The 23,199-nt window shown below is 46.3% G+C and overlaps 1 protein-coding gene and 1 long non-coding RNA gene across 10 annotated transcripts in view; one reads left to right on the top strand and one right to left on the bottom strand.

Moving 5' to 3' along the window:
• LOC310685847 (protein FAM47E-like) overlaps positions 1–15,575 on the bottom strand; it is a 32,196-nt gene extending 16,621 nt beyond the window's left edge. For 2 of the 9 annotated variants that reach the window (XM_083458873.1, XM_083458869.1), the window contains exons 1-5: positions 12,603–12,738; positions 11,379–11,763; positions 8,499–8,653; positions 5,646–5,799; positions 1,372–1,551 (exon numbers count right to left, since the gene is read on the bottom strand). In XM_083458873.1, coding sequence (XP_083314999.1) covers positions 1,372–1,551; positions 5,646–5,799; positions 8,499–8,653; positions 11,379–11,763; positions 12,603–12,604 — 876 coding nt within the window. In that variant the 5' untranslated portion in view covers positions 12,605–12,738. Of the gene's footprint in view, positions 1–1,371; positions 1,552–5,645; positions 5,800–8,498; positions 8,654–11,378; positions 11,764–12,561; positions 12,782–15,254 lie in introns of those variants that run through there. The other 7 variants (XM_083458875.1, XM_083458868.1, XM_083458874.1 and 4 more) reach the window with 7 other exon arrangements.
• LOC310686037 overlaps positions 1–23,199 on the top strand; it is a 49,130-nt gene that overhangs the window by 24,521 nt on the left and 1,410 nt on the right. The window lies entirely within an intron of this gene.

Genomic DNA, 23,199 nt, shown 5'->3' with positions numbered 1-23,199 from the left:
CTCTGTAGCCTCAGTGCTGCCCTTGCAGAGCTCAGCAGAGAGGTTGTTATGTTCTGAGTTGAATAGGATCCAAAAGGCAGCAGTCTGATTGGTCCTAGAACAATAGGATTCAGAATGCAGCAGTCTGATTAGTCCACAGGAGCCACCCAATCCAGCTCCAGGTGGAAGTGAAGCCGCAACCTGATTGGCCTACAGGTGAATCCTGGAATTAGCCAATAACGTGGGGCCCATTGTGTAAATAATGTATATAAAGCAGACATTCTGGGGGAACTTCCATTCCTCCTCACCACTATGAGCTGAATAAAGAGCATGAAATCCACTCTCGACTCCGAGTATATTTCAGAGGAAGATGCGACAAAACTAGAATTAGTTGACTCTGGCTCTGCCCGTCCTTGACCTTGGCTCCGCCCACTGTTGGCCTTCTTGCCTTCCACTCTACCAGCCCCAACGAGCACTACCCACCTTCGCTGGTATGGATGGGGAAAATAGTGGTGCAAAGCTAAGAGGGAGGGGAACACAATGTTTTGGGGAAATATGTCCCTTTTCACCAAGGAGAGAACAGTCCCCAAATGTTCCTTTACAGGGGGGAAATATGGCAACATTAGGGAGCCACCTGCATTTCTGTGATATCTGCAGCCTTGATTGCACCAATCCTTGCCCTCACCTCAGACCTATTTGTGTGCCTAGAAAAGCAACCAAGGAGCAAACGTACTTGTGCCCATCAGGCTTGAAGGTTAAGGATCAAGAAAGGACACAGGGAACTACTGTGAGTCCCATTCGACTGCAGACCATCTTAAGGGCCAAATTTCCCTACATATTCCCACCAGTTGGTAGACATTTTCCTGGTATCTAACGAAGAGAGAAGCCACCAGCCTGCAGATCTCTGCGAATGCAGTACCACAGAGTTCCCAGCAAGTGGCAATCTAAGAACACTGTTCTGAGTAGCAGAAATGCCAAACAATTCATAACCCTCCAGATATCCTTTGGCTTGTGCATTCATGATGGCTTGTGATCATGACATTATCAGGCCAGTTATATGCAATCTGGCTTTCAATACTGTTTTGCACCTGCAGAGATTTCGGGGCAGTCGTACTGCTTCGTTTCCAAACACTGCATGTCCTGTAAGCTCCTGTTGAAATTATTTTTGTACCACAAATGTTCTGGTTTATTTTTTGTGCCACTTTTGTTGTGCTGTAGTGCAAGAGTGCCCCTCCAGATGGCAATAATATGGCGACACCGAGGAAACACTGTGTGGAAGCTCCAGTATAAATCCACAAGAGTTAAGCAACCACTCCTTTCCCCACCCGTCCCACTGCCATTCCTTCGCTCAAACTGACAGCCCACTGAAACTGGGATTTTCTTGCAATTTACCTTCATCGAGTTCTTGATGGTTTGCCAGTCCGGACGGCGCCCCAGGCACTCCTTCAGCTCTCCTGGCACATTGTAAAGCTGCACAATTTTCATGGGCGACGACGTCTTGGATTCTGATTCGTAGCTCGTGTCAAACAATTTCATGATGGTGGCTTCGTCAATGTTATACTTTTCGACTCCCTGGAATTGGAAGCCCAAGAACACTTTCAGAAGGCAGCCATTTCAGTCATTGCAAACACTCTCTAAGGAAGATAATAGTGGTCAGCTGCACATTTCAGCAGATGGACAAGGGCCTGGAAGAAGGTTAGTTGTGTCACCAGCTCTAATTGTCACAGCTTTTAGAGCAAAATCCTTGGCCTCGTTTCGCCACCGTTAAGTCACGCTGATTAACTGTGGGCATATGACTGGAGTCTTTTAGGGTGTTGTGCATTCACACATGCACTCAAAAGACAGCAGGTTACTTCAGCAGCAAAGAGTTGTTTCGTTGTATGGAGGAGCCACTGGTTCACATGGAGAAGCCATTTTCAGTGGTTCCATGTGATGGAAGTGTGGACAGCTGTATTGAGGTAGCAACAAGTGTTGAAATTTTGCGCCTTTAACAATTTTGTGCTAGGGCAAGCTCCCCATGCTATAATAAATAATAATAATAAAATTATACCCCGCCCTTCCCGGTTAAAAAAACTGGGCTCAGCGTGGCTAACAACAAATTTAAAACACTTTAAAACACTTAATAATTTGCTGCTCGTAACTATTTAACCGAGAACGCAGGAAAGGGTGATGTGAGGAAGTCCAAAGGTTATGAGAATATGATTTACGGACAAATTATTTTTTACTTATTCTTTCTTTACTCTCTAAATTCTTTCTGCTTCTTTTTGTTTTGTTTTTTTGGTGATGGTATTGTATGTTTGTTGGTTTGTTTTGTGTCTAAAAAATGCAATAAATTTTTTTTTAAAAAAAACACTTAATTATAAAAGCAGCATAAATATGGTATAAAAACATGAATAACAATAAAATTAAAAAATCAATCAGATAATCCCCAGGGCTAGCTGGCTGAATTGGTCCTACTTGGACCAGCGAGGAGGCCAGGGGAGAATTAGCTGTGGGGTCTCAGAGCAGGTGATCTTCATAAAAAGGGGAGGGGAAGGGAAATAAAAGATCAGGCTAAATTCAAACTGAAGGCCAGGCAGAATAGCTCTGTCTTACAGGCCCAATGGAAGGATGTTAAATCCTGAAGGGCTCTGGTCTCATGGGACAAAGCATTCCACCAGGTTGGAGCCATCACTGAGAAGGCCCTGGCCCTGGTGGAGGATAGTCTGACTTCCCTAGGGCCCGGGACCTCTAAACTATGGTTATTCATGGACCTTAAGGTCCTCTGCGGGGCATACCAGGAGAGGCGGTCCCATATGTTACTGCCCCAACATTCAAAACCATACTTTCCTTGCCTGCAACCTGAAGTGATGTAATATAAGGGGGGGGGGACTTTACTTCTTGATTCTACTAGTCATCTGCCCTAGAGGAGATAACTAATAAGACCTGAACGTGAAGTCACTCCAAAGATTTCATCGGATAACACTGTATCACCCACCTTCCTGCCTCCAAACCACGTTGCTCCAGAGAGCACCCAAAATCACATGCAAAGGGGGGGGGGGAGACCACAAACAAGTCATCAGTAGATAAATAAGAATATAACCCTTCACAAAGCTCAGCTCTTCCCATGGGACTGTTCCAGAATGTTATCTCTCTTAATTTGGAGGAGGAAGCATCAGTTCCTGTTAATTTATATACCAGAACGTAAAACGTTTGTTCTATCCTTTCCCCTGTTACTTTTCTTTTAAAGTATTTATTAAAGTTTTTGAACATGTGTGCAATAAATAAACAGACAACTACACGACAGAACTGTATGGCTCACATTATGTAAGCTATTGTTTATGCATCTAAGTACTCAGCAGTAATAAAGAAACAAGTGGGAAAATAGCTAAATTATACTGGCACAAAGGGAAGCAGGTGCTGCTGTGGGTTAAACCACAGAGCCTAGGGCTTGCCGATCAGAAGGTTGGCAGTTTGAATCCCCGCGACGTGGTGAGCTCCCATTGCTCGGTCCCTGCTCCTTCCAACCTAGCAGTTTGAAAGCACGTCAAAGTGCAAGTAGATAAATAGGTACCACTCCAGTGGGAAGGTAAACAGCGTTTCCGTGCGCTGCTCTGGTTCGCCAGAAGCGGCTTAGTCATGCTGGCCACATGACCCGGAAGCTGCACGCCGGCTCCCTCGGCCATTAAAGCGAGATGAGCGCCGCAACCCCAGAGTCGTCCACAACTGGACCTAATGGTCAGGGGTCCCTTTACTTTATGCTGGCGCAAAGGCCCACATGTGTCTGAGTAGCAGGAACTGTGAGACTGCATTGCCTTAAAATATGCAAATTATAAGATAACCAATGTTCCAAAACCACATCGTTTTTTTGGGCTCCACAAAATTCTCTATTATACTGTATGCAGTAAGTTTTTTCTGCTAATGCTAAAGTGCAGACTTTAAACCACTAGCTCTACACCCTGCTGCTGTTTTTTAGGACCTCACAAGACTGACCAAGTCATGCGGCATGTGAATCACACGGGAGACTTTCACTGATATTGAATTAACAAGTTTCTCAGTTCCTCTTTCCTTTTGCTTTTTACTCAGCAGCAGAACAAAGACTAAGAAATGTGTCAAAGTTCCCCTGACCATGTATTTTTGTATTCTGATTTCTGAAAGAGTGAACAATTCTCCTTCTGTTTAGCATATTATTAATAGCTAAGGATGCTTTGAGAATCCAAATGGGGGCTTAATATTGCAAACAAATGGTTCCAACACCCAATATTAAGGTTACTGGATTTTATGCCGAAAGAGTAAATCTGAATTAAACGAGGAAAAATATGGACTGACAATTTGATGCCAGCGATGTTGTGTAGGCACTGCAAAAAATTGCCTGAGTAAGAAGCACCCATCACACATTAACACTCTTCTGGAAACACAGCGGTATGACTGCATCCCCAGAGGTGAACTCCATTGTCTCTCAAGACAGATGGATGTCAACAATAACAACAAGCACACTAAAATAAATAAGGATATTACAAACATATCCATTATGCTTAGTGATGTGGTGGTGCCCTATTTTTTGCTAAGTTTTAAAAACTGCACAGAGACTGGTCAAAGGACTTTACATTTATGGAAGATGAACACAGAAAAAGCTATCAGGTGGGATGCTGAAAAAATTCTATGTTTCGTGAAAGTAGTCTGAATACACATTTTCAGCCTGAAAACAAATGCAAATATAAATCAGACCACATCCAATAATAATAATAATATATTATTTATACCCCGCCCATCTGGCTGAGTTTCCCCAGCCACTCTGGGCGGCTCCCAATCAAGTGTTAAAAACAATACAGCATTAAATATTAAAAACTTCCCTAAAGAGGGCTGCCTTCAGATGTATTTTAAAAATAGGACAGCTGCTTATTTCCTTGACATCTGATGGGAGGGCGTTCCACAGGGCGGGCGCCACCACCAAGAAGGCCCTCTGTGTGGTTCCCTGTAGCTTTGCTTCTTGCAGTGAGGGAACCGCCAGAAGGCCCTCGGCTCTGGACCTCAGTGTCCAGGCAGAACGATGGGGGTGGAGATGCTCCTTCAGGTATACAGGACCAAGGCCGTTCAGGGCTTTAAAGGTCAGCACCAACACTTTGAATTGTGCTCGGAAAACGTACTGGGAGCCAATGCAGATCTCTCAGGACCGGTGTTATGTTGTCCAGTCACCAGTCTAGCTGCCGCATTCTGGATTAATTGCAGTTTCCGGGTCACCTTCAAAGGTAGCCCCATGTAGAGCGCATTGCAGTAGTCCAAGCGGGAGATAACTAGAGCATGCACCACTCTGGCGAGACAGTCCGCAGGCAGGTAGGGTCTCAGCCTGCATACCAGATGGAGCTGGTAGACAGCCGCCCTGGACACAGAATTGACCTGCGCCTCCATGGACAGCTGTGAGTCCAAAATTACTCCCAGGCTGTGCACTTGGTCCTTCAGGGGCACAGTTACCCCATTCAGGACCAGGGAGTCCTCCACACCCGCTCGCCCCCTGTCCCCCCAAAACAGTACTTCTGTCTTGTTAGGATTCAACCTCAATCTAGATGACCCTCAGGGTCCTTTCGGACTCTATGATTCTATGACTTTTATGAAGTCCCCCATTCTGGATCAGCTGAACCCTTGACGGTTTTGCCCTGAAGTCTTCCATTGCACCTCTCTTAGCTTACCATGGAGCTGACCCACTCAACAAACTCCTTCGTTGCACGCTTTACATTCTCATCCAAGGGAGGAACATAGGCTATTTGGGCTGCCTTTTCTCTCTCACTCACTTCTTTTTTACTAAACCACGTATAAGGGTTCTTGCTTTTAGGCGCCCAGGGCCTAAAGAGAAATGAAAAATACATCATGATCATCAGGTTTCTGTCACATGGAATTGATTATATTTCCCTCTCCCCCCCCCCCGCATTTAATTGAATGGGGAGGAATAACATAGTGACGACTTTACTTCCATATGTTACATGATTTCACCACAGTGGATAGTGAGGGGAATAATGTAACTTTTTGGTGGAAGAACAACTGCAGCGGAACAGAAACAGTGGTGCATGTGTTGAATATTGAGCAAAATGGACAATTATGCCTTCTTATATCCCAGAACAAATCCCTGCAAAAGATTCCCAGAGTTTCATGTGCAGGATCTGGTACTGTAAATGATCTGGCTTGAGTTCTGCTGCTACCATGGGCCATGCCAGATTTACATATAAGCTGAACAAGCTATAGCTTAGGGCCCCACTCTCTTGGGGCCCCCCAAAAAAGTTAAAGGGGGGAAAAACTGGATGCACATTTCCAAAATATAAGATAAAAAAACAAATAAAATAAAAACTACATACAGTAAGAGTGTTTTGTGTTGTGTTACTTTGATAAAATACATTTTTTGTTATGTGCAAATGGCTTTAGATACTTATTAGCTCCATCAATTACCATATAGCATATATTCAACACAAAAACAGCAACAGCAACAATTTGTTGTTGACAAAGGACAGCTGGACATATAAAGGGCCCCATTACCTTCAGTAGCTTAGGGCCTCATCACACCTAAATCCAGCCCTGACCATGGGATGCCAGTTACCTTGTTCCCACGTTAGTCATCAGAGTCATCCAGCTTATCTTATTTCCTTATGTGGAAATGCTGTAAGTGCTGTATGGCAAAGAAAGATGTTGGCGAGAAGTCATCACAATCATAGATTCAGGGGAAAGGCAAGGAGAGCAAAATGAGAAGTGGCAGATTTTTGAGAGATTTATTGTGCCTTTGCAGTAGCTTTAGAGAAGGGAAACTCTTGCAACATTGCCTGCCTATAGATAGGATCAGTTTCTATGGGCTGTGTCAAGTTCCCAGAGGATGCTCTTAATGAGTGGTCAATAAAGGTCAAAATAAGTAAATAAATACGGGCCTCAAAATAAGCTCTGCTCTGTTTATCTCTCTGTTGCATCTCTCTCTGATTACAGGAAAATAACCAAGCTGTGTGCTTTCCATGTGGCTATATGGGTTTGCAAGGCAGATTCAAAAACTGGGACAGGCGCTCAGCATGGAATTCTCCATCTTGACAATCCCAGATACCATTGCCAGATCCCAGAATGGATGAAGGTAGTTGGTGTCTAGGAGAATAGCGTTTTTGCTGACTACACCACAAGCATTCTTGATATGTAGCTTCCAGGAATTCGGCAGTTTGTTTTGCAGCCTGGGCTAAGTAGGGTGGGTTGGAGCAAGCGATGGTACTGCTGACATATCCCTCAGCTACAATACTGCCCTGTTGAGCCATATCTCCTTCCTCCGCTCCTTATGAGAAGATGAGAGATTGCATCATTGTCATCATTATTTAAAGTGAGACATAGAAGCATCATACAAAATCAAATGTTTTGAGGCACACTTGACTGGTCATGCAGAAAACCCAACAGACATCAAGCTGTTTCTAATGGTTAACCTCTAAGCGAATGCACCTCTGTATTTCATCACACCCAAGGTGTACCTAGGCTCCCTTGTGTGCTTGGCAGTGCCTCCGAAGACCATGGACCAGAAACACAAAGTTTGCTTTTTGCCACCTTTCAGACTCTGCCAGCAATTTCCTCCATGGCCATCAGGGTTGGGTCCGCTCTGCTCTGTTCAGCCTCTCCTCCTCCTCCTTTATTAGTCCATCTGTCTGAGTGCGCAGACAGGTAGACGGGGTCTTGGCCACTCTGAACCAGAGTGGAAAGCTGTGATTTCCATGCCCACTGGGCCTGTGCCCATGGGAGTAGCTAGGGGGGCAGCTTCCTTCCCATCAATTAAATCATAAAAAATACTTAACTAACTGACTGACTGCATCAATAGTTAAAGCTATGGTTTTCCCAGTAGTGATGTATAGAAGTGAGAGCTGGACCATAAAGAAGGCTGGTTGCCGAAGAATTGATGCTTTTGAATTATGGTGCTGGAGGAGACCCTTGAGAGTCCCATGGACTGCAAGAAGATCAAACTGATCCATTCTTAAGGAAAACAGCCCTGAGTGCTCACTGGAAGGAGAGATCCTGAAGCTGAGGCTCCAATACTTTGGCCACCTCATGAGAAGAGAAGACTCCCTGGAAAAGACTCTGATGGTGGGAAAGATGGAGGGCACAAGGAGAAGGGGACGAAGGACGAGATGGTTGGACAGTGTTCTCGAAGCTACCAGCATGAGTTTGACTAAACTGCGGGAGGCAGTGGAAGACAGGAGTGCCTGGCGTGCTCTGGTCCAGGGGGTCATGAAGAGTCGGACACGACTAAATGACTAAACAACAACAAAAACAACTGACTGACTGCATGACAGATAGCACAGTTCTGCCCCCCCCTAACATAAAGCCTGCCCCCTCCTAAAATAAATCCTGGCTATGCCCATTGCTGTGCCCTTGGTGAGGGCCACCCTAGCCAACCCCTAGGTATGGCCCTGGTCACACCGCAGTCCATTTCAAAGGAGCAGAAGCTTCAAAGTCACCCCAGAGTTAACAGGAGATCAGTTTAGGGAGGTATTCTTTCACATTACACATTTCACCTCCTGCGACACTGTACTCACGGGGTTACTTGGCTGAAGCCTGACTCTGACTTTTTGGCGTACTGCTGCAGCCGATGCTGAACTGTAGGGGGAACCACTTCTGTTTTACTATAGTCAGGTGAGCCTCTGGCCAGATGCATCTCAGGGTCTAAGAGCTTCACCACGTCCTGAAACATCTGTGGGTAAAGCAAAGGGAAGGTGAGGCCTCAGAAATGTGGCTGCAGAAACCCAGACTTGCAATTACATATACATGCCATGTATATATTTAATCTCACAGCTTCAGGGATATGATTTTGAACAGTTGGGGTTCAGTCTTTTTTTCCTTTTCAATTCTCCATTCTCATTCAAGTGCACGGTTTCTCCTGCACGGTTGTTGTTTTATAATATTTTGATTAGTTTTAATTAAAACAAACATCATATAAAAATATACATTGAAAATAAAAATTTAAAATAATAAAACGGTAACATTTTTCATACTGTTTATACAATTAATGTAATATCCAAATGTGGGATTTCTTAAATCCCTTGATTTCCCTCCGCCCTCTCCATGGTTCCATTATTTCGTTATTAGTTCAGGCATGTCCAAATTGTATTCTCCATCTATTTGTATCTAATTTTATCATTTGGAGTTGAGTCTTGGTCCTTGCTAGGGATGCACAAAACTGTCAATTTTGATTTCTTTCAGTTTCTCATTCTTCAAAGCTTGAGTTCACTTAGTCACATTTCTACATGTTTTGTTTTAGTGTGAATTTCTTCTGGCATATATGCTAGGATGTAATGTTCCCTAACATAATGCATATTTGTCTGTTCTTTTCGCTAACATATGCCTTCTTATGCACACAATATACTGATACTCAGCTGGAGAACTGCACTGCAAAATCTGAGCAATTTTCTGAAGGAGGCTGTGTTTCATTTAGCAAATTGTTTCAGAATGTGCCAATTAGATAGGCTCATTGGGGGTTGGACTCGATGGCCCTTGTGGTCTCTTCCAACTCTATGATTCTATGATTTTTAAACGCAAGCTAAATCAATTCCCACCCTCCCTCTGTCATCCCTAGAGCCTTGTATAGCCCTCTCCCAACCATTAATTTGTTTGCTTAAAAGATTTCTAACTTGCTCTTCAGTGGCATTTCCAGGATGCCTTATAAAAAGTAAGATAAAATACAAAAATAAAACACATTTAAAAAGTAATTAAAATAATAATAATAAATAATAATTTAAAAAATTAATTTGTACCCCGCCCTCCCCGGACAGAGAGAGGCTCAGGGCGGCTAACACCAGTAAAATTACAATAAAAACATAATGGGGTGGGGGACCCAATTTAAAATACAGGTTAAAATACCATTTAAAATGCAGCCTCATTTTAAAGGTAGCCCATAGATCAAAACCATAAGGGGAGGGAAACATAAGGGTCACACTGAGTCCAAACCAAAGGCCAGGTGGAACAGCTCTGTCTTGCAGGCCCTGCAGAAAGATGTCAAGTCCCGCAGGGCCCTAGTCTCTTGTGACAGAGCGTTCCACCAAGTCGGGGCCAGTACTGAAAAGGCCCTGGCTCTAGTTGAGACCAATCTAACCACCGTGTGACTTGGGACCTCCAAAACGTTGTCATACACGAAAGAGCTTTGGAGAATAAAAATATATTGGCCAAGCCCTCGATAAGTAACAGTGTTGGTGCCTGGCAGGTCTCTTGGAGGAGGGAATTCCACAAAAAGGGTGCAACGGCCAAGAATACTCTGTCTCTGATTGCCACTACTCTCGTTACTGGTGGCAGGATTACCTGGATGAAAGCCTCTGAAATTACCTGAATATATGGGTACATTGGTATAGAAACAGACATTCCTTTAAGTACCTGAGTACATTATTTATTATTTCCCTCAGTAGATACATATCTTGTAAAGGCCAACCCCGCTATTCCCCGACCTGATCTGGAGGCTGGCGGGGGGGGGAGAAGCAAGCTTGCTTCTCCCCTCCCCCCGCCAGCCCCACAAGCTCGGGGGATAGGGGGATGGCGGAGCGCCGCCACCCCGCTATTCCCCGACCTGATCTGGAGGCTGGGGGGCAGGGGGAGAAGCAAGCTTGCTTCTCCCCCCGCCAGCCCCACAAACTCGGGGGACAGCGGGGCAAGCTGTCCCTGAAGGCAGAAGAGGGAGACGGAGCCCTCCGTCTCCCTCTTCTAGCTTGGGGATGGTTGCGCAAAGCCTCTGCAGGGCAGCGCAGTGCGCTGCCCCACAGAGGCTTGGGAGGCTGTCCCTGAAGGCAGAAGAGGGAGACGGAGCACTCCGTCTCCCTCTTCTAGCTTGGGGATGGCTGCGCAAACCTGGGGGGGGAAATAAAAATTTTTCCCTTGATTTCCCCCCCAAAAAACTAGGTGCGTCCTATGGGCCGGTGCGTCCTATAGGGCGAAAAATACGGTATTTCCCCCCCCCTTCCTTGGCTATAGGTAAAAGTAAAGGGACCCCTGACCATTAGAGCCAGTCATGACCGACTCTAGGGTTGCGGCGCTCATCTCACTTTATTGGCCGAGGGAGCCGGCGTACAGCTTCCGGGTCATGTGGCCAGCATGACTAAGCCGCTTCTGGCGAACCAGAGCAGCGCACGGAAACGCCGTTTACCTTCCCGCCGGAGCGGTACCTATTTATCTACTTGCACTTTGATGTGCTTTTGAACTGCTAGGTTGGCAGGAGCAAAGACAGGGCAAAGGGAGCTCACCCCGTCACGGGGATTCGAACCGCCAACCTTCTGATCGGCAAGTCCTGGGCTCTGTGGTTTTACCCTTCCTTGGCTATACTTTGGTCAAAAAGTGAGAATGGGAAATGTGAAACTGAGGGTCAAGGAACCTGAAACTCCCCCTTGTGATTGAATGTATATTGGTGGAAACTTGTTGATGATGATTATTTTTACCTCTGGGGGCAAACTGTCCTCCAGATGAGGATACAGGGCAAGTGGATGTTGAGCCAGGCAGTGCTCAGTCTGTGCAATGTACTCCTTTTTGGCTCTCTGAGAAGCACTGAGCTTGGAGAACACAATGTCGCTTCTGGTCTTCATTCCCGTGTCTGTATATGGCACGAGCTGTGAAGGAACTGGTTTTTTGTACTCTAGAATTACTGGTACGGGCCCCTTTTTGCCTCGGATGATGATGTTATCAGAAGGGGGAGGGTAGCCATTTCTGAAGTCATCCAGGCCACTTTTCAAAAATCTCCATCGCTGGCCGTTGAGGGCATCAGAAAACTTCTCTTTCTTAGCGACACGCTCTTGAAAGCACTTGGTAGCCAATCTCTCCTTATACCTGAAAGCAAAGCATTATGGTCAACACCCGAAGCAAATCAGTCCCAGCCTGGATACCCCAGACTGTGCTAGAAATCAACTGGAGACTCTCAAGTGGCGTAGTGGGTCATTGGGTCTGGCTGATAACCAGAAGGTTGGTGGTTCGAGCCCATCCAGGGATGGCTGTGGACAGCATTGCATTGCATTGGGTTCCAACTGTACAATTCTAGGCTTCTTTCATTCTATGGGTGTCCCCACAGTATTCGCCTGAGCCATTCCACCACAGTTATTTTGTGTTCTGCTCAGAATTAGCATTTAATTGGACTAGATGACTGAGAATCATAGAATCATGAGAAGACAGGAGTGCTTCCAGACGGTTGCGATTTCTGGGGGGAATTCAGTCATATACCGGCAAACTAATGAATCACCGCACTCAGAACATTTCAGAGAAATATTCAGCTTTTACCTAGTCATTAGCTGCCATTAAGGAAGTATCTTCCTTATTACTGGATAGGCCAGTAATCTAGTAACAAAAGGTATCAACCCTTTTCTGAACAAATATTAGGTCTCCCTATCCTGGTCTTTTTTTTTTAAAGGCTAAACATTTTCCTGCTTAAAAAAAAAAAGAAATTAAGAAACAGCTTAACAAATACATGGTTGGTTAAGTCAAAGTACAAGTTGTTTTCCCTTTACTGAATTCAATCCCCTTAAAGAGAAACAGTTAAAAGTTAACCCCTTTTGCAATTTCTGTTCAGACCACCAATGTTAACAATACAGAAATACAAGATTCAGGAATATCACAATTCTTCAGGCTCCAAACCCTGTTTGCTGCTGACAAAGCACAAAAATCTCAGAGCTCACATGGTTCCTCAAGTACCCATAAGATTATGAGATTCATTGACATGGTTAAACCAAGGATATGAGAGTCCCACTTTGTGACATCAGAGCTGCATTGTGGAAAGAGGTAATTTACATGAGATAGTTCAATTGTCTCCACTCCTTTGGGACAGGAAGTATTCAAAAACATGTTTCTTGCTGTCCTAAAACACTCACAAAATAATCGCTGTCAGTTACACTCCTTTGTGAAGTCACATTTCTGGTGAGTACATAGTCAGGGAGGAAATAGGCTTTATGCAGTGTTTTCTTTTAAAAAAATGTTTAGGGGGTACTCTCATTTTGGCTGCTCCCCCTCCCCCTTGCCCCCTTGCCCCCTTCCTTCCCCCAACCCCCGGACAAGGGACTCGAGGCAGCGGCAGTGGCGCTGAGAGGATGGGAAGGCCCCTGGCTATGGCGATGGCAGAATTGGCTTGAGCGAGAAGAGACGTGTGTTCACTAGCTGGCTCTAGCCTGGCAAGAGGAGGAGCGCCGTCGCCTCCATTGCAGCCGCCCCAGACTCCCCTCCCTGGGCACCAGCAGGGAGAATGACAGAGCTCCAGTCTGCGCTGCTACTGCGGAGACAGCTGGGATGTCTGTACGTCGGTCGAGGCAACACAAAATGTTTAGGGGTACGCATCCCCCTGTGTCCCCCCAGAAAAAAGCACTGACTGTGTACCAGATCCTTCTAACCCCTCAATCCAGCAGATATAAAGCAGGCTAGCTTCCTGTGTTGAGATGACCGTCTGAGTGATGGGCAATTAAGAGAAAGGAAAGGGGGCTCTGTGTGAGATGGCAAATGTATGGGGCGCCCTTCCAACTCAGAGAGAGAGGGACAGCGTCTGAGATTAGCGTCGAAAGGGGCTGTGGTGTGACCTAGAAGTAAAGCAGCAAACTGGAAAGAGTCAGAGCAACTTTGAGAGCAATGCTTGATTCTTGTTTGAATCCAAGGCTGTGGCTTTGGGAGAAACAAGACCTTTTTGGGGTGTTGATGCTGTGAACTCCTCCCTCGGAGGCTCCGGTTGTATATACAGTGGTACCCCGGGTTAAGAACTTAATTCATTCCAGAGGTCCGTTCTTAACCTGAAACTGTTCTTAACCTGAAGCACCATTTTAGCTAATGGAGCCTCCAGCTGCCGCCGCGCTGCCAAAGCACGATTTCTGTTCTCATCCTGAAGCAAAGTTCTTAACCCGAGGTACTATTTCTGGGTTAGCGGAGTCTGTAACCTGAAGCGTATGTAACCTGAAGCATATGTAACCCGAGGTACCACTGTATGTGTAAATAAACCATTTATCATAAAGACACCACAGTCTCCGCTGTGCCTCATTCCCAAAAGGAAACACAGACCTTTGGTAAGTATCTGGAACCCCTGGGATCTCACAACGCTTGGAGATTGGAGTGGTGTACAACAGCATTTAAAATACAGTGGTACCTCGGGTTAAGAACTTAATTCGTTCTGGAGGTCCGTCCTTAACTTGAAACTGTTCTTAACCTGAGGTACCACTTTAGCTAATGGGGCCTCCTGCTGCTGCTGTGCTGCCGCCACATGATTTCTGTTCTCATCCTGAAGCAAAGTTCTTAACCCGAGGTACTATTTCTGGGTTAGCAGAGTCTGTAACCTGAAGCATCTGTAACCTGAAGTGTCTGTAACTCGAGGTACCACTGTATTTTAGGCCTTTTAGTGACAAACCTCTGTAAGGCAGCTTCCGTTATAGAAATGTTAAATCACAAACCAGTTACAATCAAAACATTATGCAAAATCAAATGCAATCAAATGTTGAGTCTCTGTGTATATTAGAGAGAGAGAGAGAGAGAGAGAGAGAGAGAGAGAGAGAGGGAGGTATAGCTAGGCCTGCAGTCATAACATTTTGCACCAGACCAACCAACAGCTTAAAGATGATACACTGTTCCTAGCACCATGTAACGCTTCAGGCATATTGCACAGTACAAAATAACAAGATGTAACCCTCTACTCATGTCCATTTGGCTTAAGCCCAACATTTATCTATAGCTAGAGGGTGTGTGCATGTGTGCAAGGTAGGGTTGCCATACGTCTGGGAAAACCTGGACATGTCCTCTTTTTTGGGGGGGAGGGGGCTGGCAACATGCCCATCCAGGCAGATTTTTACATTTTAAAGGAAATGTCTTGTTTTTCAGGGCTTGGGCTCAGGCGGGGGCTGCTCTACACACTGAGGCCGCGTACAGGCACGGCGGCTGTAGATTTGCTGTTTGGAAATGCTTTTACTGTATGCTTTTATGTTTTTCTTGCTGTAAACCACCTTGATTTGTTCTTACGATATAGCAGTATACAAATAAAATTAATAAATAGAAAAGAGACTTCCCAACTAGGGGAACGGATGTCTGAGCACCGTCAGGAAGTAAGCATCTCTTAAAGCAGCGGTTCTCAACCTGTGGGTCCCCAGATGTTGTTGGACTACAACTCCCACCACCCCTAGCTAGCAAGGCCAGAGCTCAGGGATGATGGGAGATGTAGTCCAACAGCATCTAGGGACCCACAGGTTGAGAACCGCTGTCTTAAATTGTTCTGGAATAACTGCCATGCCAGCTGCTCATCATCACAATACAAGCGTTTGGATCCCTGCAGAAACACATCTCGTTCAGTTCTGCGGAGTACTCGCTCCTTGGCTCACCCTGGAGGGTAGTTCATGGTGATGGATGCAAGGGCTCTTGCAACTTTGGATGCGATGAGGGCTCAGCTGCGAGCCTCTGCTTCTCCTTCGGCCAGGCAAGGCAGAACAAAGCAGCGCTGTGAGCCTCTAACTTCCAGCAACCAGTTCAAAGCCAACTATTCATTCGTTCTCACGCTGGAAAGACTCTGGTTGCCAGGAGACAGTGGTGGCCAAGCTGTGGCAACCGTTGGCGGACTAACTGCCACAAAGGCTCTGGCTTACATTCTCTGAACCAGTGCTGAAGCTAATTCCCCTCTTCCCCGTATTCTCGCCTGCAAAATTTGATGCTAAATGTTCCCTAGATATTGGGGCAAGTAAGTGGGGGACGTGGTAGAGATGTGTAAAATTAAGCACGGTATGAAGGAAGGAGATAGAGAGAAGGTATTCCCCCCCTCATAGTACTAGAACTTGGAGATGTTCTGCTAAGTTGAATGTTGGATGGTTCACGCCAGGCAACAGAAAGCACTTATTCGCACAGCACACAGCTAAGCTATGGACTGGCTGGATGTTGAGGAAGGGTGGGAGACACCAGCTAGGGAACCCCCAGGGGAAGGTGGCTCCGAGCCAGGGGACTGGTGGTGGGATGGCGATGAGTGTCAGAGGGAAGAGAAAGGGAAGACTGGGAGGAGGAGGTGTCGGAAGCTGAAAAGGCAACAGGGTTTAGTGAGCAGGAAGAGCCTGTGCAGAGAGCAGTCCAGAATCAGAGGCAGAAGTGGAGGGGGACCAGGAGACAGAGATGAGGCTGGCGGCTGAAGAAATCAGGGAGTCTGCCCCTCCTGCTGTAACCAGCTCCTCGCCTCCCTACTCATCTCTCAGAAAACAGAGAAATGAAGAGGGCTGAGCAAAGAGAGACAAGACAAAGGAGCCTTACGCTGCTGGGGAAGGAATCTGGGGAGGAGCCTCGCTGAGGCAAGACCTGAGCCGCTGTGCTCATTAGGCCTGACACTCCTGTGCAGATCTTGTTTTGCTCATAAGGAGTTAACTCCAGCTTGCTTGGTGTGATTTACTGCTGGCTTGCTCCTGTCAGTTATGCACGTTTTTGACATTTCACTTACTTTGAATAATGCGGTCTGCAATTTGTAATGTGTTATACAGGACAAGGAGTTGTGCAGGACAAAACTGGAAATCTTGTTCCACTACCCCTGTGGTGTCGTGAGAGTTTAGCAGACATTACTCACATATTATCAAGCATATTTTGCACCTTGATGTGTATTCTTAGAAAGATGGATACTATACCCAATACCACATTCTGGATTGTAGTTTTCTTGTGTTGCTGTAGAATGGTAACCTACACAGAGGCCTGATTATGCATGTATGCTCTTCAACTGATGCTGAAATAATTCCATATCTCATCTGCTAACAGGTTCTTCTACTCTGTATTATTGTACGCTGCTCAGGTTGATATACTTGAGCTGCCAGTTTCGCAACTAGAAGTTGCCTATAGGTGTTAACAGTGAAATGATGCAGATGACAGGTGAAAAGGGAGGAGATTTTATAGAAAGTATCATTAAGGAGTTTCCCCTGCACATCTGGTTTGCTGACCCTTGAATCTAAGGCACTAAGACTGTGTTATTACATACATTATTACATACAGAATTAAGTCACACAAAACTCAGCTGGAACTTCTGAATAAAGATGACTAAGATTTCTCTGTGGTCTTCTTTGTCCCCTTTGGACTAGCATAAGACAGGGACGTGGGTGGCGCTGTGGTCTAAACCACAGAGCCTAGGGCTTGCCGATCAGAAGGTCGGCGGTTCAAATCCCCGTGACGGGGTGAGCTCCCGTTGCTCAGTCCCAGCTCCTGCCCACCTAGCAGTTCGAAAGCATGTCAAAGTGCAAGTAGATAAATAGGTACCACTGCGGCAGGAAGGTACGGTAAATGGTGTTTCCGTGTGCTGCCACATGACCCGGAAGTTGTCTGCGGATAAACACCAGCTCACTCGACCTGCAGAGCGAGATGAGTGCCTCAACCCCAGAGTCGTCCGCAACTGGACCTTACAGTCAGGGGTATCTTTACCTTTACTAGAACAATAGGATTCAGAATGCAGCAGTCTGATTGCTCCTAGAACAATAGGCACCCCTTGTATTCCGGGCCCACACACGTAAGTAAAATTGTGTAAAGTGGGGAGTACCCTCTAAACACCCTTTAAAGACCCTCTCTGCCACTCTTCAATTCATACCACAAATGCTGTCTCCAAAAATATCCACAACTAGAATTGAAGCTCTGGGGCCAGCAGGAGGCAGAAGGATGTACAGGGAAGCAGCTGCTGAGCTACCCACACACCAGCTGTTAAGCGGGGAGGCTGAGCAGCGTAAACAAAGTCCCGCTGTGCCTCTGGTCTCTTTGGGGCTTCCTCCGCCTTCACTGATATCCTCTTTGAGCTCTGGGGCAGATCTCCTTGCAAACAACGAGGACTCTCCAGCGCTCTCTCTCTCTCCATTTCCAGCTTTGAATCAAATTATTTGATTATTTCCCGGTGCTGTGCAAATACCGTATTTTTCACTCTATAGGATGCACCCAACCATAGGACGCACCTTGTTTTAGAGGGGGAGAACAAGGAAAAAAAAATCTCCCCCTCTCTGCTCAGCGTCCCTTCAGCAAAGCGGCAGGAGAAACGGAGCCCCTTCCATTTCTCCTCCCGCTTGGCTGAAGGGGCTCTGCGCAGCTCTCCTTCTCTGCTGAAGCTAGGAGAGTCTTGCTCTCCTGGCTTCAGCAAAAAGAACCTAAAGCCTTTGGAGCGCAGCGGGAACTTTGGAGCGCAGCGGGAACAGCGTGAAGCCTGGAGAGCAAGAGGGGTCCCTCTGCGCTTCGGAGGCTTCGCGTTGCTGTCGCTGAAGCCAAGGAGCCTGAATTCGCTACATAGGACGCAGACACATTTCCCCTTAACTTTTGGAGAGGAAAAAGTGCGTCCTATACACCGAAAAATACGGTATGTGGTTGTGCACGTAAGTGTTGCCTGTATAAGAGCCATGCTGGATCCTACCAAAGGCCTACCTAGTTCAGCATTCTGGTCTCATAGTGACCAACCAGATGCCTATGGGAAACCTACAAGCTTTACATCAGCGTTTGCTTTTCTTGTTTAGAGGCTGAGTTGAGCACAAGGCACTCCTGTGATATTCTCCGTCTCTTCACAAATATGCTGAGCTCATTATCTATTCTATCTGTGCCTCATCGAAACAACAATTAAAAAAAAATGAAGAGACTTGCACACACCCTTTCCACACTGCAGTTAGAGCATGGGTATGGCATGTGGATACATGTTTGTGAATAAAACCTCTAACGTTGCACCTTCAGATAGAGGTTTGTGGCTGCCAGCAATCTCACCCACATATTAAAGAGCGACTCTCCCAGGCTGCAACACGAAATAAGTCGGCAAGCCTGGAAACGTTCACTTGCCAGCAAGGTGCATCAAACTTAGTGGAACATCCAGTGAAAAACGCACACTAGAGTCTGGCTCTATTTATTTAATGCAGCGCACACCGGTTGCAAGGGTGAGTTAGGTGTGGGAAGCAACGCGCTAAAAAATGGCAACGTAAAGGCCTTTTATTTCAAAAGAAAACAATCTAGACATAAGTCGTTTTGGTTCTGCTAATCTGAGAATATTTATTAGGGGAGCTTATCCTAGTGCTGAACAATTATGTTGAGCAAAATTAATATCCAGACAGGATTTATGGCGACAACTGAAAACAGGTGCGGCATGCACATATAAAATTATCCCATGCTCCCTTCATCCTTCTTGAGTGCTCTGTTGGAAGGGAATGTCAGCTCCATTGGTGAGGTGGGCTTTTCCTAGCATTGAGACATCTGGACTCCCTTGGGAGGTGGTAGACTCTCCTTCCCTGGAGCTTTTTGAGGTTGGATAGTCATCTGTTGGGACACGGGTGGCGCTATGGTCTTAAACCACTGAGCCTCTTGGGCTTGCCGATTGGAAGGTCAGCAGTTCGAATCCCTGTGACGGGGTGAGCTCCCATTGCTCGGTCCCTGATCCTGCCAACCTAGCAGTTTGAAAGCACGTCAAAGTGCAAGTAAATAAATAGGTACCGCTCCGGTGGGAAGGTAAACGGCGTTTCCGTGCGCTGCTTTGGTTTCGCCAGAAGCGGCTTAGTCATGCTGGCCACATGACCAGGAAAAACTGTTTGCGAATAAACGTCAGCTGCCTCGGCCAGTAAAGCGAGACGAGCGCCGCAACCACAGAGTCATTTGCGACTGGACTTAACTGTCAGGGGTCCTTTACCTTTTTAGTCATCTGTCATGGGCGATTTAGTTAAGATTCCTGCACTGCAGGGGGTTGGACTAGATGACCCTCAGGATCCCTTCCAATGCTATGATTCTATGATTCAGCATGCTTGCACAGATGAGTTGCCAGCCCTGCCTGAATATTCGGGATCCCCCGAGGCAGCAACAACAGAGACAGTAAAAGGTAAAGGTAAAGGGACCCCTGACCATTAGGTCCAGTCGTGGCTGACTCTGGGGTTGTGGCGCTCATTGCGCTTTATTGGCTGAGGGAGCCGGCGTACAGCTTCCGGGTCATGTGGCCAGCGTGACTAAGCCGCTTCTGGCGAACCAGAGCAGCGCACGGAAACGCCGTTTACCTTCCTGCCGGAGTGGTATCTATTTGCACTTTGACGTGCTTTTGAACTGCTAGGCTGGCAGGAGCAGGGACCGAGCAAGGAGCCCATCCGTCGCGGGGATTCGAACTGCCGACCTTCTGATCGGCAAGTCCTAGGCTCTGTGGTTTAACCCACAGCGCCAACCGCGTCCCTAACAGAGACAGTCCTTTTTTTAAAAGTTTTAACAGAGACAGTACTTAGGACTTAAAATAATAATACGTCACATTGAATTTTATTCTTAAACTCAGGGGTGCCACCCCTGCACAAATCGCTCACCACTCCCACCCCCAAAGCAACCCCCCATCCCTTGTCACACCCCGCCAAACCCCACGCGCTACTGGCCCGTTAGACCAGGGGTGGGGAACACGTTTTGGCTCCCACCCCATAGGCCAAGCTTGACAGCTGGGCAGGGCAACCCACAGGTCTACCATTTGACATAACTTCAATGTCTTCTGATTGGCAGGTGTTTTGCCCAAATCCCAACATCGCTTTGAAAGCACGGGGAGGGTTGCAAACCCTGCCCTGTACTGACTCGACCTTTTGCCATCTTCCTCCATCTTTTGCTTTGCCCCCACCCATGGCAGAGGTGCAAAGGAGTGCCAACCCCAACTCCCTCACCAAAATCCCCAGTGCCCATTGGAACTCACCAAGCCTCTCGCCCCCTCCCCATAGAACTTCTCCCATGGGTGTCATGGGCCAGGAGTCAGCTTCACCTGTTGAGCAGGAGCCTGAAGGAGCAGAAGGTGAAGTGATTCCACCTCCTGCTGATCAGCCTTCTTGCTCCCGAGGAGAACCGGCTGGCTCCAGCTTTCTTAAGCAGGTTTCCAGCCTCAGTCAGTTGCTGGAAACAACATTTGTGGTTCCTTGCCAGGCTTCCTTGCTGCTTCTTGGTTCTCGTGACCTTGGACCCTCAGCTTTCTTGACCCCCAGATTGTCTGACTACGTGAACTGAGATAGCTGATAAAACTTTATTTGCATTTGGCATTTTTGTTAGGGATTGTAGGAAAAGACCTGCCAAGGAAAATAAAGAATTTATTTATGTATGCGGCAATGGTAGCAAGAGTCTTAATAGCACAAGGATGGAAGAATGAGGAAACCCCGACAAAAGAACAGTGGCAAGAGAAATGGATGGATTATGCAGAACTGGCGAAATTGACATATAAACTGCGAGAACAACTGTGACTTTAAAGAAGTATGCGAACTTTTTACAAACTACTTTAAAAAACAACAAAATGAGTTGGACTCCTTGGCAGGTTTTGAATAAACATACACAAATTTATTGACTATTAATATAACAGATAAACAATTTAAGGATTTTCATAATTTTACAATAAGCAGAAAACAACATATGTTAAAAAATCAGAGAGAGGAAGTCTTGGGGGGGAATTGGGGGGGGGAAATGATGAAGATATATTATAATAATTTGTTATATTATTAATAAAAATTATTTTTAAAATAAAAAACTTTATTCGCATTAGCCAATGGCCATAGCAACAGTAAAACATTACAGTATACACAGAAAAGGAAATTTGATATAAGAGCACAATTTAAAGTCCTGAATCAGCCGTCAGTTAGTGGCCCTTATTCAGATTGCCCCTGCTATGAACCTAGCAACCTTTGCTGTTATCTGCTCATTTTGATCTGATAGAAGAAAGGACATTGTGGCAATGGTTGAGTGCCCTGGGATGGTTAGTACGAGTGGGGTGATGATTTCGTTCCTCAGGTCTTTGTAGAGAGTACAAGACAGGAGGACGTGTGCCGCTGTTTCGGTGCTACCATCTCGACAGGGGCAAAGACATTTCTCAGGCGGGATCTTTTGGAATCAACCCTCAAGTACTGCAGATGGCAAAACAACCAGTCTTGCAAGTGTAAAAGCACGTCTGTATTTTGGGATAATAAGTTTGTGCAGATATGGGGCCAGAGAATCAAAATGGAGAGGTGGAAAATGAACATACCAAGGGCAGAATTTCCTTATAGTGGCTAGGTTGTCCTGATGCTCAATATCTTTTAAAAGGTAAAAGTAAAGGGACCCCTCACCATTAGGTCCAGTCGTGGCTGATTCTGGCGTTGTGGTGCTCATCTTGCTTTATTGGCCAAGGGAGCCGGCGTACAGCTTCTGGGTCATGTGGCCAAAATGACTAAGCTACTTCTGGCGAACCAGAGCAGTGCACGGAAATGCCGTTTACCTTCCCGCTGGAGTGGTACCTATTTATCTACTTGTACTTTGACGTGCTTCGAACTGCTAGGTTGGCAGGAGCAAGGACCGAGCAATGGGAGCTCACCCCATCGTGGGGATTCAAACCACCGACCTTCTGATTGGCAAGTCCTAGGCTCTGTGGTTTAACCCACAGCGCCATCCGTGTCCCTCAATATCTTTTAGACTGCCCAGTTAGACTGTTTGCTTTAGTAGGGCCCATAGTGAGTAGGTGTTGTGGGGATAGGCCACGAGAGTGAACTTTTTGATAGACGGTTTTATACGTGAACTGAGATACTCCTGACCTTAGGACTGGACTGGACCTTGTATTCAGACTCTGCCTCCAGGCAAGTACCTCCCCTGAGACTTGGCTGGTTGGCTGGCTTCTCCCTCCACTGAGCTCAGCCGTGGTTGGCAGCACCAGACTATGACCATGAGGGTCACAGAGGAGAGGACTATTGATGGCTAGCAGCTGTGATGGCCATGCTCTGCCTCCACAGTCGAAGGCAGCAATGCTTCTGAATGCCAGTTGCTATAAGCCATAGTGGGAGAGAGCGCTCTTGTTCTTGAATCTTGTTTGTGGGTTTCCCACAGGCACCTGGGTGGACACGGTGAGAACACGATGCTGGACTAGATCAGCCGCTGGCCTGATCCAGCAAGCTCTTCTTCTTATATTCTTTGGAGGAGGAGGATGAAGGCACCAACAGGTGTGTCCAGGCACACCACACAAGAACAGTCACGACAGGTTGTGGCTGCTCTGTCCTGCTCTCCCACAACCCACCGCTTCCTCCTCCTCCTCCTTCTTTTAATTTAATTTTTCATTTTCAATGCAAATTTACAACAAAAATTACAAACATTGAATCCCAAATAAAACAGTACAAACAAGAAAAAAAGAAAAAAGGACACAGAACAAAGAACAAAAAACGCATCTACAAATAAAACCATATCATCATTCTAATCTAGTCATTACATACATATTGACCCTTCCTTTGTTCTAAGACCTCAAATTTTTTACTCTTTCTAAGTTGTTGTGTCTAATGTAGATTACTTCGATCTTTATACTTTTTACACCATTTTTCTCTTTCTTTA

This window comes from Podarcis liolepis (assembly GCF_965112155.1).
Source record: "Podarcis liolepis genome assembly, chromosome: 9".
NCBI classification, from domain to species: Eukaryota; Metazoa; Chordata; class Lepidosauria; order Squamata; family Lacertidae; genus Podarcis; species Podarcis liolepis.
This window is presented reverse-complemented; position numbering and strand designations above follow the sequence as displayed.